This window comes from Chiloscyllium punctatum, chromosome 44, assembly GCF_047496795.1.
Source record: "Chiloscyllium punctatum isolate Juve2018m chromosome 44, sChiPun1.3, whole genome shotgun sequence".
NCBI lineage: Eukaryota > Metazoa > Chordata > Chondrichthyes > Orectolobiformes > Hemiscylliidae > Chiloscyllium > Chiloscyllium punctatum.
Window position 1 is genome coordinate 26,842,400 of NC_092782.1, and position 17,656 is coordinate 26,860,055.

Here is a 17,656-nt window from a genome sequence, read left to right on the forward strand (position 1 = left end):
AATGTTTTCGAGAAGGATTTAAATGTAGTTCTTAAGTTTAAAGAGATCAAAGTGTTTGCACACATGGAGCTAGATGTAAGAATGTAAGAAAGGAAGCTACTGTTTATATTGCATGAGAAAAGGTTGCTGATTCATTGGCAAGTCGATTCTGATTCAAATTGGTTTCCTCTGGAGTAAGGAAGGGAGGACGTTTTACATGTTGGAATTCATTTGTGAAATACATTGGTTGGAGCTTGCTATATGTTATGCTGCAAAATATGTAACATATTAATCGGAAAAATCAATTAACTTGTATTTTATCTTTAATCCCGATAATAAAAGTCACTTCCTTTTGCACAAAACAATACAGGTTTTTTTGATTCACAAAGTAATTCAGGAAACTAGTCACTTAGGTGTAAAACATATTACATGTCTTAGATTTTAAACCTACTGTTTGCATTACAGCCTTTTATGTCTGTTTTTGTTTTCTGAATGCTTGCTCAAACACTATTTTTCCTTACATTGTTTTGTCTGTCTGATTCTAAAAATGGATTTTGTATGACTAGCTAAACATTTGTGTACCATAAAGTCAGAAAGTCTATGATCCACTGACTATTACATGTTTAGTCACATATGTGTAACAAGTTGCTTCTGCTTGTAGATGCCATTAGAGAGGTGAGGAAGTACTCAATGAGCCAGGCGATTGGAAAGAATGAAAAGATGCTTCCAAATATGTATGATCATCTCAACATGAAGCTTTTTAGGGCACAAAGGAATCTGTACATATCTGGATTTTCACTGTTTCTTTGGCTGTAAGTATCAACAACAAGGAAAAGTTGTATGTTTGCTGTCCACAAAAAGATGATAACCATTATCAAACGTTTAGGGGAGGGTGAAGAGTGTAGGAATTCCATACTCAACACTTAGTGGCTCTTGGTTCTGTCTGAAATTTATGATTTTAGTTGGTGTCCAGTGTCTTGCAAGCATTTTTTCAAGTTTAGAAATAAAAAAATTATTTTTAGCTTTTGTAATGTAAACTAAACTATAACATCTTGCTTTTCTTCCCAGAACAGTTTAATTTAGTATTGTTTAAGACTTTGATTGCTTCTTGTTTTAAAGTTTCTCACCTTTACATAAAGTGATAAAAATATTCAACTTGCTGCCATGTGGAATGGCTCTCTGGAGGTTGTCAATTGCTTCGTGTAAATTTGTTCGACAAAAACAACAACCTGTCCATTAATGCTGAAATCAGCACCAGGATTGCCAACATTGCATCTCAAATTTGAAAAGTCGAGTGTGGACTATATAAAGTTCCTAGATACCAGGTTTGTGTACCCTCCCTTGCAATAGGGATGTAAGGACAATTAAAGCAAGCAAAGAAACAAAAGTGAACAACTTCCACCTCCAATCAGACAAAATACTGTGCATTTCCTGGCAAGGCACAATGTTGAATATTGGAGTATACCATAAAGGAATTCCCTCTAGTCAGTAATGATTCCCTTGGCTGGGCCATATGAGCCATTGAAAAATGGCCGTATTCACAAAGTCATGCTGGATGCTGAGCTCGAGACCACATCTGCGATATAAGGATATCACACATTAGAATCAATAATTATGGAGGTAACACTGGCCACTTGAAAAACCTCAAGGTAATGTAGAAGAGTCGGCTTGGTTTATGAAAAGGAAATCAAGTTTAACCAAGGTATTGAAGTTGCTTGAAGGAATAACATTCATTAAAGGTTCCTGTGCAAAGTAGGACTTCATGGCACAGGAAATACCATTTTAACAAAGGTTCATACTAGGCCCTCTGCTTTATTCAATTTATATCAATTACTTAGTTGAGAGATGCAAAGGCATGGTAGCTAAATTTGCAAGTGACACAAAAGTAGGTAGGGAAGTATGTTGTGCAGAGGACACTAGGTTCTAGACAGACATAGATAGGTTGAACAAGTAGGCAAAAATCTGATATGAGTATTATGTCAAAAAATATATTCTGGTCTCCTTGCTATCGAAAAGATATTGCAAAACATGAAAGGGTTCAGAAAAGATTTACAAGGATGTTGCCAAGGTTGGAGGATTTGAAGGAGAGGTTGAATAGGCTAGGGCTGTTTTCCCTGGAGCATCGGACGCTGAGGGGTGACCTTGTAGAAGTTTACAAAATCATGAGGGGCATGGATAGAATAAATAGACAGTCTTTTCCCTGATGTGGGGGAATCCAGAATTAGAGGGCATAGGTTTAGGGTGAGAGAGGAAAGCTATAAAAGATACCTAAGGGGCAACTTTTTCACGCGGGGGTAATACATAGATGGAATGAGCTGTCAGAGGAGGTGTTGGAGGCTAGTACAATTGCTATATTTAAAATGCATCTGGGTAAATGAATAGGAAGGGTTTGGAGGGATATGGGGCAGGTGCAAGCTGGTGGGACTTGATTGGGTTGGGCTATCTGGTCGGCATGGACAAGTGGACCGAAGGGCCTGTTTCTGTGCTGTACATCTCTGTGACTCTATGACAGGAAGAATAGAAAGCAGAATATTAAATGGTGAACAGATGTAGAATTCTAAGTGTAGAAAGATCTAGGTGTTTCGTTGTTTAAGTCATTCAAAGTTTAGTATGCAGATAAACCAAGTAATTAAGAAGGATAACAATGCTATCCTTTATTACAAAAAGAATTGAACATAAAAGTAAGGATGATGTGATTCAATTATAGACCACATCTGGAGTACTGTGTACAATTCTGGTCTCCTTATTTAATGGAGAATGCAAATGCATTGGGGCTGGTTCAGTGCAAGCGTACCTAATTGATACTTGGAATGAATGGGATGCCTTATGAGGAAAGGTTGGACAGTCAGGTCGTGTTCCACTGAAATTTAGAAAACTGAGGGGTGTTTTGATTTGTATATGATCCTAAAATGTTTACACAAAGTGTTCACTCTTGTGGGTCAGTCCAAAATTAGAGAGCACTGTTAAGTCAGAGATGAGACATTCTTTTTCTCTAAGTGTTGTGGGACTTTTGAAACTTTCCACTTCAGAAAGTAGTCAAGGTGAGATCATTGAATATTTTAAGATAGAAGTAAATAAGTTCTTGTTCAGTGAGGAAATCAAAAATTATCAAAAGAAAGTAGGAACATGAAGTGCAAGACACAAACCGATCAGGCATGATATCATTGAGTGATGGAGCAGGCTTAAGGGGCCATATTAAGACCTGAGACTTCTGCTGGTATTTGTATGTTCAAAATAGACCTGCGATTAACTGGGATCAGAATCAGTAAATGAGAAGTCCTCACCACTGACTGAAATGCCAGCCAAGAAGCAGACAGGCAAGGCGTAAGAAAAAGCAAAGGATTAAAGAAAATGACAAAAAGGTGGAAAAGAGAGCCAAACATTAAAAAGAACAATCAGTCAACCTCAGGCTAAGTAACTCATCTGTGCCAGTTGCTGAAGGGACAGCTATTCTCAAATTGACCTTTACAGATTCAACAATCTTCAATCGGAAGTGACATATGCCTCAAGCACAATCCAAGTTTCCTGAGGCAATTAGCTGGTATCATAAAATATGTTGAGAGAAAGCTTACATGGAGCATAAATCATGACACAGAATTGCCTATTTCTGATATGTACATTCTGTTAGTTCTGTTATAAATGCTACCTAGTGACTGTAATATCATAAACTGCTTCTATTGTCTGAAAACCCAAAATTTCCAAAACTGCACCAAGATCAGCAGTGAGCCTCTCCCAAAAAGAAGTGCTGAAAAATCAGATATAGCTTCTCCAAATTGCTCCTCAGTATAATCTTACCTTGATTTTCAGCTCAATAATTAATGTAAACATGCAGTTGAGTAAAACCTGTAAAGAATTTATCAAACTGACTGCTTAGTTGTCCAGGGCTTTGACATCCTACTTGCATCATTTAACTTAAACCTGTAATTGTGCTAACTCACAACAAAATAAAAGAAAATCATCAACATTTATTAGTATTCTGTCACTACATCTAAGTCCACTTTAGCCTAGTTTTAAAGACTCTCACGGCACAAACAATGAGTTTAACATTTGGCCTCGAGTTCAGTATTATAACGAACTCTATATCTAGGTCATCCATTTTGCTTATTTCATAAGTAACAGATTTATCTAATTTTCCACGTTTTTTTCCTCTGTGGTTAATCATTCAGAGCATATGAAAGCTTTTATCAGTTCCAACATTCCTGCTGGTTGTAGAATGTCACAAAAACTAAAGGGCAGGTCCATTATTCTACTAAGCCACAGATTCCATGCAAAGACTAAATGTAGGAAATTCAGTACAAGCAAAAGGGAGAAAGTAGCCAAGAATATTTAAGATAGGACTTCTGTAGTATGCCAAGATGGGATGTCTGTTTTGTTTCCCCAACAATGAAGGAGACATTTTTTATAGCTTGTATACACTGAATAAGTTAAACATAAGTTTATAAATGCTGATGTGAAGTTTAATGATTAAAGCAAGAGGGTGCAATAGCATTAATTTTTACAATTGACGAAAACCTGTAAAGTCTGGAGCATTTTTCCAAATCTTTTTAACATTCAGCTGGTAATTAATGGGCACGTTTACTAACACCTGTCTACCTACTGGTGTATTTTCTATTATCATATTTTACCAAAAGGACTGAACCCTTTGCAGAAGGGTTTGAAAGGTGGATAACAGAGGTGTTTGGTGATTTCCATGCAATCAGAAGTAATTATTCCTATTTTTATTTTAGATTGTTCCTGGTTAATCTTATTGCAGTTTGAGAGACTTTAATACCGCTTTCTGTTTAGATTTTTCTCCAATAGTCAATAAATAAAGAACATCCAGACTGTTATATTAAAAGTTGCTTGTAGAAACAGCAACAGTCTATCCTAATGTTTAAACCAATATTAATGAATATTCTCAAGCAAAATAGAAAAACCTCAACTAATAAGTCAAATTTAATTTCAGTCAACATTGTGCTTCAAACGTTTTTAAGATTTTTAATACTGTGCTTACATTCCAATTTGGTTCACGTGGTAGCTGTTATAATAGCAGACCTCTCTTTTCTGTATGACAACCAATACTAGAACTTCAATTTTATAATTTCAAATTTATCTTTCTTAGGTGTTTAGATGCAACAATTTTACACACAACTCAAACGCAGGGTCCTTTTGAGACAGTTTTGATTTTGCTTATAGGAATTTTGGTAAATCCTAACACAGCTGTTTGTGGCTAAATGAACTGCATAATCCATTTTATTTGTTATTCCTTTGCTGTTTCAATGAACCTGGGAAAGTTTAACTTGTTCTTTTGTGCTGCACCAAATTTTGGACCAGCATGCAGCCACCTTTCTGTAAGGCAGTAATGTGAAGTAATTTATGTGGTCTTTTTAGAGCACTGTTGTCTTAGTTTGATAACTAAGCAACGCTTAAATGATTCATTGTTTCAGGTGAGCAAAAGTCTGCCCCAGCTCACCCCTTTGCAATAATTGACATGTCTCATAAAATGCTTATTCTAATTTGTTCTAATTAGAAACCTAATTAATTACTGTAAGGAAATTATTGCTACCCATTTGAAGTAAAATACTTTTTTTTTCCTGCATGTAGATCTTCTCATTAAAAACATATAAAAGAAAAGGGAGGGAGAAAAGTAAAATATAAAATGACTGTTATATGTGTTTACAGAAGATGACATGCCCTACTCCACTAATAACAAATCTGACAACTTGCTGATCCATTGGGCTCCCTGGATCCTAGTTTGAAAAACCTGTGATGCAAGTAATGATATCTTCCTAAAGTTTTCATAATTGGCAAACTGTGGAGGTTAAAATACTGAGAAAGAATGTCTGTCATCTGTCCTCTTCAATAAATCAACTGTTGGATTCTCTCCTCTCCCCACCCCAGCTACTTAGCATTCAGTGCAAAAATGGAAGTTCCTTTGTGTTTTTATTACACTTGCCCCAACTCAATTGCTGCCTTTGGAAAAGGAAGTCTTATTTCAGAATAAAGTTAATAAGGTTCCTGGCACTTATATAACTCAATAGGAATTTGATGAACTTCTAACAATTCTCATAATCTCTTAATTTTGTTAACATTGGGAAATAGTGTAGATGAAATCCGAATTGTCTCTCACAATGTATACATAGCACTAAATATGTAAGGAATTAAGCCAAATTATTTTGAACTATTTTCCACTAACAGTTGTAGACCATTAACAAAATAGCCTACTAGATCTGGAGTGCATTTCTTCCTTTCATGTTGGGCCTCAAATTTCAGGCAAGTATAAAGACTTTGGATCCAACACACCAATATATATTTGTTCATGGGAAGCTTAGGAGTTGCACATACTGTAGATAAGTTAATGACTTGTATAAGTTAAAATCTGCTGTAAGAAGGCTGATGGTTCAGTGATAGCACTGTACTCTGAACCAGACGTGTAAGTTCAGCCCTTCTCCAGACATCAGAATGTATAACTAGGTCAGCACCATTTCAGAAATGTCCAGACACCATTTTAGTTAAAGCAAGATGCCATTCGAAAATCTACAGAAGGCACTTTCCATCTTATATCAGTTTGGAACAAAATGTTATTATAAATAGGCAAAAAGGTTTGGGAGTTCTTGATTGCTACCTCCAAAATATTTTGTTATTATACCTATTGAATTAAATATTAGGAAGATTGAAAACCATTGTTTTCCAGTTTCTATTCCAAATTCTGAGCTATCCCACTCCCCAGAGATAATCTATGATTAAGCCAGCCTGCATTCAACCTTTGTGTGACTTTTGATTCTGAGCAATGGTCTAGGTTGCACACAGTGCTTCTAAGGTTCCACAATCCACATGGCAGCAGTTCTGGAAGATGCTGCTTCGCAAGGACCTCCGGAGCCTGTGCAGCCACAAGGAAAATTAGAGGGAATGATAATCCTGAGATAAATTTTTAACCTAATTTGTACCATCTCTAAGATTATGATTTCTACCTCTGTAACATCACTCAAATTTTCAAAGTTCAGCTGATCCTGAAAACACCACTGCCTTTGTTAGTTTGAAACTTGACTATTTCAGTACACATCGGATATCCACTCTCTATCCTCCATAAACTTGAGGTCATCAAGAATTCATCTGCTCATGTTTTAACCTACAGTACTTTTAGAATCTAACACTGCCTACTCTTTTTAAACATAAAAATATTTTTGTCACCAATTCTCTTCCCCAAACTTACAACAATCAGTTGGGTCTGTATATAGAACTTTCTCCTAGTTGTCTGAGTTAAAGAATACACATTTGTAGCCTGGATACACTTGATTTCTCTTAGCCAGCACATAGTTTTTCCATTGGTGCTTCTTTCAGTTGCCAGATCCTACTCTGTGCTTCCTAAGGTTCTTGCCTTAAAACAACAGTTCTTGCATTGAACTGTGAAAGCTTTCCACAGTATGAATATTATAGCATTTTCTTACAATGACCTACTTTATTTCGTTTCATAGTGTCCTTAGACGTATGATCACTCTTATCTCAGAATTGGCAATTGCAATGGGAGAAAGTCAGGCACTTCAAGTTCAAACTGATAATACCAATAATGCTGCCAAGAGGTACATGGAGGAAAATGAAGAATTGAAAAAGGTAATGTTTTCAGATCTGTTGAAATGTCTTTATTTTATTATGACCTATTACTTATTTGGTGCACTTGAAAACCATTCAGAATGCAAGTTGTACATGGTATTTTTAAACACTTAAAATCGTTGGAGCTGAGAACTGCAACACATAGCCTAGCAATAATTGAACCAGTTTTGCAAGTTCTTAGTTTGGAATGTTGAATGCCTGAATTAACGTCTAGCATTTGGCCTATTGAGAAAGGGGAAGTACCCCGCAGAAATCAACCTGTACCTTTGATAGTAGCTCTCGACCAATATTACTGATACATTCTGGTCTTTGCAACTAAATGAAAAAGAACGACCTTAAAAGAATTTGAAAAAATGATAATTTACATTTAAAAAAACAAATAACTTGCACGTTGGCAAGCTTTGAATGCATGCATTTTCCTATACAGAAAAATTGGGTTCAAAACTCTCAGGTATTCTGTATGAATTATCAATCTGTGAAGTTAGCTTGGATATTTGTGACACAAGATAATTGCAGTGAAAACAACCGTCTTTTCGTTGGCCCTACTTATTCTATCCTGAATTTCTCCTCACCTCTCACACATACATGTGGTGGACTGGTTTATGCTTTGATGTTAAGGTGCACTGATTCATTTCATAATGAGAAGTCCCCTTGCAACACCAGGTGAGCTTCAGAAATATACAATTAAACAAAATCCCTTTCAATTTAAAAGTTAAACATTGCAAGCTTTCAGGCATGCCCTTGTAGAAGTATACCAGAAACTGTAAAGTCTTGGCCACCATCACCATCCCAGGTCATACTGCAGGAGTTCCTGAGTGGTGACCTTGATACAAACATGTTCAGCTTCTTCTTCTTCTTCAAAGCCCTTGGTCCATGATAAGGCCAGAGTTGTGGACCATCACTAATGATTTCACACACTTTGTGATCCACAGATGCAGAAACAGCTCATGTCTACATGCAGCAAGATCTGGACAACATCCAAGCTTGTACTGATTGCTGGCAATTAATTTACATGCCAGGCAATGACATCCCCAACAAGAGAAATTATTACCATTTCCCTATGAAATTCAATGGCATTATTATCACTGAATCATCCACTATCAGTACTCTGGGGGTTACAGTTGACCAGAAACTAAACTCAAACAGCTGTAGAGGAGGTTGAAGGTCAGGAATTCTGTGGCAAGTAACTTGCTTCCTGTCTCCTTAGTGCCTATCCACCAAAGGTACAAGTTAGGAAATGATGAAATATTTTCTGTTTGCCTGAATACAGCTCCAACAACAATTAATATCTCTGACACCATCCAAGACAAAATAGCTTTCTTGACTGGCACCCTATTTACCATCTTCAACATTCACTCCCTTCATGTACAGTGTGAACCAACTGCAAGTTGCACAGCAGCAAGTCGCTGAGGCTGCTTCAACGGCACCTTTTAAACCCCTGACCACTACCATCTAGAATGATGAGGACAGAGGGTGCATAGAGAACACCACCATCTGCAAGTTCTCCTCCAAGCCACATACGACCCCCACGAGGTGGTTCTTTGCTGTCACTGGGTTAAAATCCTGGAAGTCCCTTCCTAACAACACTCTTTGCCTGTAGCTGCAAGGACTGCTGTGGATTAGCAGTCATAAAAATAGCTTCACTAATTGCTGGGGAAAGTTTTCTGCCACCAAAGTCCTACTTGAGCCTGCTGACCAGATCATTTTTTCATTTCATCACAGAATCCCTACAGTGTAGAAACAGGCCCTTCGGCCCAGCAAGTCCACACTGATCCTCCAAACAATATCCCACCCAGACCAATTTGCCTACATTCACCCCTGACTCATGCATCTAACCTACACATCCCTGAACACTATGGCCAATTTAGCATGACCAATTCACCTAACCTGCACATCTTTGGATTGTGGGAGGAAACCAGAGCACCCAGAGGAAATCCACGCAGACACTGGGAGAATGTGCAAACTCCACACAGACAGTCACCCGAGGGTGGACCCGGGTCCCTGGCGCTGTGAGGCATCAGTGCTAACCACTGAGCCACTGTGTCGGCTCAGTTATTTCATATATTTTATATATTTCGAATTTGAATTAAGTTTGTGTGCTATTTAAAATTTTCATTGCAATTCAACTTATTTCAAATTAAGATTTGATTACTTCCATATGCCAAGTTCCATGAATCCAAATAGTATTATGCAAAGAGTATCCTTTGAAATAATGTACTAAAGCTTCGTTGCTCAACATACACTGCTACCTCTCAAATCCAAATTTTACCCTATACACCAAATTAATGTTATTACCATGATCAGTCTCTGAGAGTTTTTTAAGAATGTGGTTATTCAGAAGTATAAGGCTTACTAATTGTTAGAAGAAGAATCACAAGGCTATAGAATAAATGAAAGAATAATTTAAGAGTCAAAATATGACACAGAATTTGAAGATCCATCTCCACCTAAATGAAAAACGAGAGAATCACTGCTTAGTCATGAAGGGAGTTATAGAGTCATAGAGATGTACACCACGGAAACAGACCCTTTGCAGCTAAAGAAACTCACTTCAATTTATTCAAATTTCTGCTGAACTAATTCAAGAAAATTAGACCAACCATCTAGTTCAGAAATATAATAATTCATTGTGAAATGTTGATCTGACACTGTTTTTGCACCAGAGATCATGAACCTGGCCAGAAATCTGAGGGACTTTAGGAACATTTATGTGAATTAAAATGGGCAGCGTCTCCATGTCCCTGGATGTATAATCAACTTTGGGGCTTGGTTTACTATCTCCCATTTAAAATTTCCATTGTGAAGTTGGGTGGATATTCAGAAAGGTTTGCAATATTCAACTCTTACATTCCAAGCAGATTTGCCTGATCTGAATCTCCCAAACGGACTCAAAACATTTAAGTGGCCCATTTTCAAAAGAGTGCAGTTGTTTTTATTTACCAGCATACCATGCAATTTTACCTCACTTCCTCATTTAGAACGTGTGTTATGGCATACACCATCTTTTTCTGGCTTAGCCTTACAACTCGGTTTATTCTCCCCTATGGCTTTTACAATATCCATATATCAAAAATGGTTCCAAATCTACTACTCTGAAATGGATTGAAGGATAGTTCTCAATACAGCATTAAATTATCATCAACAATCACCTGCAAACGAATATGTAAGAAATTTTGTGTCATTGGTCATGAGTCCTGTGCATCCTTCTATGGCTGAGAGTCACATCTCCAATCACACATTTTATAGGTGTTTCACGGAGGTGGAAGTGGACTTCTTCCTTGGGTTCCTTCTCCTTGATACCTTGATACAGGAATATCCTGATGTTAGTATACCTATCCTCCCAATTCACATGGAGAATCCATTTCAAACAGCATTAATGGTACTTCAGGTGTCTTGAGGTGGTATCTACATGTAGTCAATATTTCAAGCCATATAGAAGAAACAGAAAGATGATTGCTTTATACACAAGGATCTTGGTATCAGCAAAGATGTCATGGGCATTCAACATTTTCATCTTCAGATGTCCAATAGTGATGCTCGGAGATCGGATGTGATGTTGAATCTCTGCATCAATATCAGCCCTTGAGAGGTAGCTTCCCAGGTAGTGGAAATATTCCATGTCTGGGAGAATTTCTCCATTGATTTTAATGGAGGCATGGTGGAATTTGATCTGGAATATTGGTGAAGTATTTGAGTAGTCTTGAGGTTGGAGATGAGACCAGTCTTTCAGTATGCTTCCGCGAAGGTATTAAACAAGGCCTGAGGATTCTCTGCCAAGAGACCAGAGATGCCATTGTCATCTGCACCCTGGTTGTACAAGTGAAGTTTGTGCCATTTTCTTTCTGGATTTCAACCAAGTGAGTTTGAAAAATTTTCCTTCCGTCCTATAGACAGTATCCACACCACTGGGAAGCTTCATCTTGACAAGATGAAGAATGGTTGCTATGAAGACGGATAAAAAGGTGGGGGAAGGATGACACATCCTGCTTGACCTCAAAGGATTCTGTTCTATTACCACCGGTGGAGGCCATCACCGACTTCTTGTCATGGAGGTGAAAGAGGATGTTAACAAATTTCACCCATCAGCCAGTTTTTGACAGGATCTTCCACAGCACTTGGCACTGACTTGAGTCAGAAGCCTTGGTCAGACTGATGGAAGGCATGTAGAGTGGTTGGTGTTCCTGGCATTTCTGTCGAATTGCCTATCAGTGAAAATAATGCTTTTTGTTCCACAGCTAGGTCAGAAATCACACTGGCTTGCAGGAAAGATTTCCTCAGAGAGTGGGAGAAGGTGCCCAGAGAAGTTTTGGGCGATGATCTTCCTGGCAATAGAAAGTATGGAGATTTCTTGGCAGTTCCAACAATCCACTTTATCTCTTTTCTTGAAGATGGTGGTGATGGCAGCACTCCTGATATCAGCAGGGATTTTTTTCTTTGTCCCAGGTTTCCAGGAACAGCTAATGAAGATGACGAGTAAGCTTTGTCCAGGTTTGAAAATCTTTGCTGGAATCCCATCTACTTCTCCAGCTTTTCCATTCTTGTGTTTTATGGTGGCTTCATCTTTTATTGTGTGACTTTACACTATGGGGGATTCCAAGATCATTTGATGGGCAATTGGGGACTTTCCTTAAACCCGTCTTTAATGATTGATTGCTGGTTACACCTTCTCCTGGAGAGGAAAACCGAGGAACAACCAAGGATGAACCCAGGATACATTAAATTGGATTCATTATCAAGAATTAACTCATCAAACAACTCTTGGAGCTCATATTGTCATCAATAATTGTCTCATAACTCTCCATGTACAACTTGCCAAGAACCAGGCAGCAGTTGTGAGTGCCTCTGCTCCAATTCCTGATGCCATAGATGTGTCCAACGAAGGCTTCAACTTCGCCTTGGATACCATACTTACCAAAATCCCTAAAGAAGATAAAATTATTGTTGGGGGGCTTCAAATCCAAGGTTAGAAAAGATGCCCAACTCTGGGAAGGAACCACAAGAAAGAGTCTGGAATTGCACCTCTTAATGGGATTCTCTTGCCTTCTCTTGTCTTTGATTCCGAATCCTATCAGATCGAATGGATCAGTTAGAGCGACAGTTAGAAGCAATGAGGAATTTACAAGAGGTAAGGTGTATGATGGATAGCAGTTATAGGAAGGGAGAAAAGCTGCGGATACAGTTAGGTAGATGGGTTAACGCCAGGAAGGGTAGGAGGGGTAGGCAGGTAGTACAGGGGTCTCCTGTGGCTGTGCCCATTTCAAACAAGTTTGCTATCTTGAAAACATAGGGGGTGATGGACTCTCAGGAATGTACCACAGACAGTCAAATTTCTGCATTAAGATAGGCTCTAATGTAATGAGGCGTATGTCGGGTTCCAAGCGATTGATTCTGATAGGGAGCTATGCGAAACTGAGGACTGCTGATGCTAGAGATTAGAGTCAAGAGTATGGTGCTGGAAAAGCACAGCAGGTCAGGCAGCAAACGAGGAGCAGGAGAGGTCTTTCATCAGGAAGGTCTTTTGCCTGAAACGTCGACTCTCCGGCTCCTCAGATGCTGCCTGACCTGCAGTGCTTTTCCAACTTCACACTCTCGAGTGTGATAGGGGGCTCTCTAGGCAGAGGCACAGACAAACATTTCTGTGGCCAGCAGTGAAAAATCAGAATGATGTGTTGCCTCCCTGGTGCCAGGATCAAGGATGTTTCAGAGAGTGTGCAGAATGTTCTCAAAAGGGAGAGGGACCAGCAGGAGGTAATTGTGCACATTAGAACCAACAACATAGAAAGGGAAAAGGATGAGATTCTGAAGGGAGAATATAGAAAGTTCGGCAGGAATGTAAAAAGGAGGTCTTCTTGGGTAATAGTACTTGGATTACTCCCAGTGCTATGAGTTAGTGAGGGTAGGAATAGGAGGATAGAGCAGATGAATGTGCGGCTGAAGAGCTGGTGCATAGGAGAAGGGTTCACATGTTTGGATCATGGGAATCTCTTCTGGGGTAGAAGTGATTTGTACAAGAAGGATAGATTGCACCTGAATTGGAAGTGGACTAATATACCGGCAGGGAGGATTTAAACTAGTAAGGTTGGGTGGGACCCAGGGAAATAGTGAGGAAAGAGATCAATCTGAGACTGGTAGAGTTGGGAAAGGGAGCAAGTCAAACAGTCAGGGCAGGAAGGAACAAAGCAGAGAACAAGGTAGGATTGATAAATTAAACTGCATTTATTTCAGTGCAGGGAAGGCAGATGAGCTCAGCGCATGGTTAGAAACATGGGACTTGGGATACCATAGCAAATACAGAAATGTGCCTCAGGGATGGACAGGACTGGCAGTTTAATGTTCCATACAAATGCTACAAGAAGGCTAGAATGGAGAGTGGCATTTTTGATATGGAATTGCATTACTGCTGTATTTAGGGAGGAAATCCCTGGGAATACATCCAGGGAGGTTATTTGGGTGGAACTGAGAAATAAGAAAGGGATGATCACCTTATTGGGATTGAATTATAGATCTCCTAATATTCAGCGGGAAATTGAGAAGCACATTTGTCAGGAGATCTCAGTAAGAATAATAGGGTGATTATGGTAGGGGATTTTGACTTTCCAAACATAGACTGGGACTGCCATAGTGTTAAGGGTTGAGATGGAGAGGAATTTGTTAAGTGTGTACATGAAAAATTTCTGATTCAGTATGTGGATGTTCCTACTAGAGAAGGTGCAAAACTTGACATACTCTTGGGAAATAAGGCAGGGCAGGTGACTGAGGTGTCAGTGGGGGAGCACTTTGGGACCAGCGACCATAATTCTATTATTTTTAAAATAGTGATGGAAAAGGATAGACCGGATCTAAAAGCTGAGGTTCTAAATTGGAGGAAGGCTAATTTTGACTATTAGGCAAGAACTTTCAAAAGCTGACTGGGGCCAGATGTTCACAGGTAAACAGACGGCTGGAAAATGGACTGCAGATCTAGATCTGCCTGCAGCATCCCATACATTGTCTGCACATCAGTGAATATATGCAGGACTGTTGGAGAAGTACCACAATTGAAAACCTAGTGGCATCCTTACTCAAGGCTTGCAATGTCCAGCAAATATGGGTAATTCTGGATTCCAGGGGCAGAGTCTAAATTCTAGTGTCCATGCTCAAATCTGACACTGTCACAGACTTAGGAGCAAATGTGGCTTTTTTGGTTCACTTACACCAGTTGAGGTATTTATATACTAACCCATTACAAGCGTTTGTACTTGCATTCCAAAATAATCAGCTATTAGATTTTGACATGCTACAGCGTAAGAATCCTACTCATTGACTGCAGTTCAGCCTTCAACACTATTATCCCCTTGAGACTGATTCCTAAACTTAGTGATCTCGGATTAAGCCCCACTCTCTGCAACTGAATCCTTAGTTTCCTGACCCACAGGCCACAATCAGTGAAGATTGGGGACAATATTTCATCCTCACTAACACTCAACACTGGAGCCCCCCAGCGGTGCATACTCAGCCCCATAACTGTACTTGCTGTATACCCATGACTGCGTCGCCAAATACCAGACTAATGCCATTTACAAGTTCAGTTACAACCATTGTCAGTTGAATCTCAGATGGCGACAAAACAGACTATAGATGGGAGGTGGAAGACCTGGAAAAATGGTGCACTGAGAACAACCTAGCTCTCAATGCTGGCAAAACCAAAGAACTCATTATTGACTTTCGGCAGGATGTTACTCATGCCCCCTACACAATTACAGCACAGAGGTGGAATGAGTGGAAAGTGTCAAGCTCCTGGGAATGGTCATCAACAACAAGCTTTCTTGGATTCTTCATATTCACGCACTGGTTACAAAGGCCCAACAACGTCTCCCCTTCCTCAAGCAGCTGAGAAATTTGGCATGACGGCAAATACCCTTGCCAACTTTTATAGGTGTTTCATCGAGAGCATGCTGTCTGGATGTATCACTACCTGGTATGGCAACTGTACTATTCAAGATCGGAGATGGTTACTGAGAGTGGTGAACTTGACCCGGACAATCACAAAGGCCAACCTCCCATCTATAGAATCCATCTACCAGCCCCACTGTTAAGGAAAGGCTGCCAACATTATCAAAGATCCATCCCACTCTCACAATGCTTTTCTACAACCACTACCATCAGGGAGAAGGTGTACAGAAGCCTGAACACATGCACCAGCCCGTTTTGAAACAGTTTCTACCCTACTATTATTAGAATACTGAATGGGCTGACAAATTCTTACCATTCTCCTGTACCTGTGCTTTTGTTTTGCAGCTGTTTACCTATTATTCACTTATCTATGCTACTTGGTGATTTGCCTGTATTGCTCGCAAGACAGAGCTTTTGTACTGTGCCTTAGTAGATGTGACAATAAATTCAAATTCAGATTCACATTCCTGAGTTGTCCTAACTTTGCAGATGGTTCCAGCTGCCAGGTTTCTCCAAAAACCTAGATCAAAATGCAAAAAGAAATCATATCACTACTAGATATATAATTATTTTCTTACATGATAAATAAGGAATATAATGCAAATGGTTTTTCACTACAACTCACATCTCACTTAAGATTTTACACTTGATCTGCTTTTATCAATAGGCTTTAACTAGAGGTAAAGATGATGGAACTAAGAAATTGGAAGAGGAAAATAATCAGCTGATTAACAACATCAAGGAATTAAAGGCTGAATTAAAGAAAACCACAGAAGGTAAGACTATTCTGTTTTGAGACTTTTATATCAAATTTCTATTCACTTTTGTAACTTTCATTTACAGTGCCTTTAACATGGTCAAAAGGCGCTTTACAGGAGTGTAATCAAGCAAAAATTGACATCAAGCATGTAAGGAGCAATTAGAACAGCTGAACAAAAGCTTAGTCAGTGGTAGGTTTTAAGCAACAGTGTAGAAGTGTTGAGAAATTGAGAGGTATTGGGAGGGAACTCTAAAATTTAAAATCTTGACTGCCAATGCTGAATTTCAAAGTGTCCACCCAAGAGGCCATTATCAGAAATACACAGAAATAAAAGGCTTACAAAGCTGGGAGGATCAAGGTCAGGATTTGAAAGCAACAATGAGAATTTTAAAATCAAGGCAGTGCTAAATTTGGGGTCAGCCAGCACAAGGATGATGGGTAAGTGGGACTTGGTGAAAGTTCGGTTATGAATAATTGAGTTTTGGATTACCTTAAATTTATGAAGTATACGTAGAGGGTCAGTCAAGAGGGTATTGAAATAATCAACAAACAATGACACAGTGAAGGTTTCAGGTGAGCTAAGGCATCAGTAGTATCAGATAATAGAAATAAGTGATCTTACTAATGGCACAATTATTGTTCAATGCTCAACTGATTTTCAAATATGACAGAGATTACGATTGGTCTGATTTATACCTGTTGGACTATAACCTGGTATTGTGTGATTTTTAAACTTTGTCCACCTCAGAACAACACCCAGCACCTCTACATCATTAGATATCATGCTTGAGCTTTGCAAGCACAGGCTAGTTAAGGACAGTGGTACTCTGCCTATTGTGATTAGCTGTGAGGATCCACAGTTCGACAAGACCCGCCAGTCATTGTTAAGTGTGGTCAACTTACTTGGTATCTCACCAGCACAAAATTCATTGACCACATGTGATACACAGAAAGTCTTTTTGGCTTGACGACAGCTTCTTGCTAGTAGAGAAAAAGCACTTGTACTACTGCAGAGGAGGGGTAATTCCAGGAAGACTGGGATTCTTTTCAGTGTGAAGTATTTGGTACACTTGTGAGTTTGGTTGACACAGTGAGCAGTGACCTGATCAGATGTAGTTTGTGCAGCTATTAGTCTGTACTGTCACTCCTGCCTCTAATATAAATCAGTTTAACAATTTGTATTGGGTGGTATCAGCTGAAGTGTTGATCAGTCTACCTTTCAGAAAATTGTGTTATCCAGTTCACATAATAAATGGAATCTTATAATAACTCCTTCCGTTGGTTACACGCTTGTACATCTAGAAATTGGATAGTGAGAGCATATTCCGGTTTGTGAGGAATGCCACATGAGACTGCTGATTCTACTGAAAAGGAATAGCTAAGACATGATATTAG

The 17,656-nt window shown here is 39.0% G+C and overlaps 2 protein-coding genes across 2 annotated transcripts in view; one reads left to right on the top strand and one right to left on the bottom strand.

Moving 5' to 3' along the window:
- The window catches only part of cog5 (component of oligomeric golgi complex 5), a 229,610-nt gene that overhangs the window by 171,320 nt on the left and 40,634 nt on the right, over positions 1-17,656 (bottom strand). The gene's annotated exons all lie outside the window — the stretch shown is intronic.
- Positions 1-17,656, top strand: part of bcap29 (B cell receptor associated protein 29) — a 54,808-nt gene that overhangs the window by 22,010 nt on the left and 15,142 nt on the right. Inside the window, exons 4-6 of the mRNA XM_072562528.1 lie at positions 641-791; positions 7,434-7,569; positions 16,169-16,277. Of these exons, the coding sequence (XP_072418629.1) occupies positions 641-791; positions 7,434-7,569; positions 16,169-16,277 (396 nt within the window). The remainder of the gene's footprint in view (positions 1-640; positions 792-7,433; positions 7,570-16,168; positions 16,278-17,656) is intronic.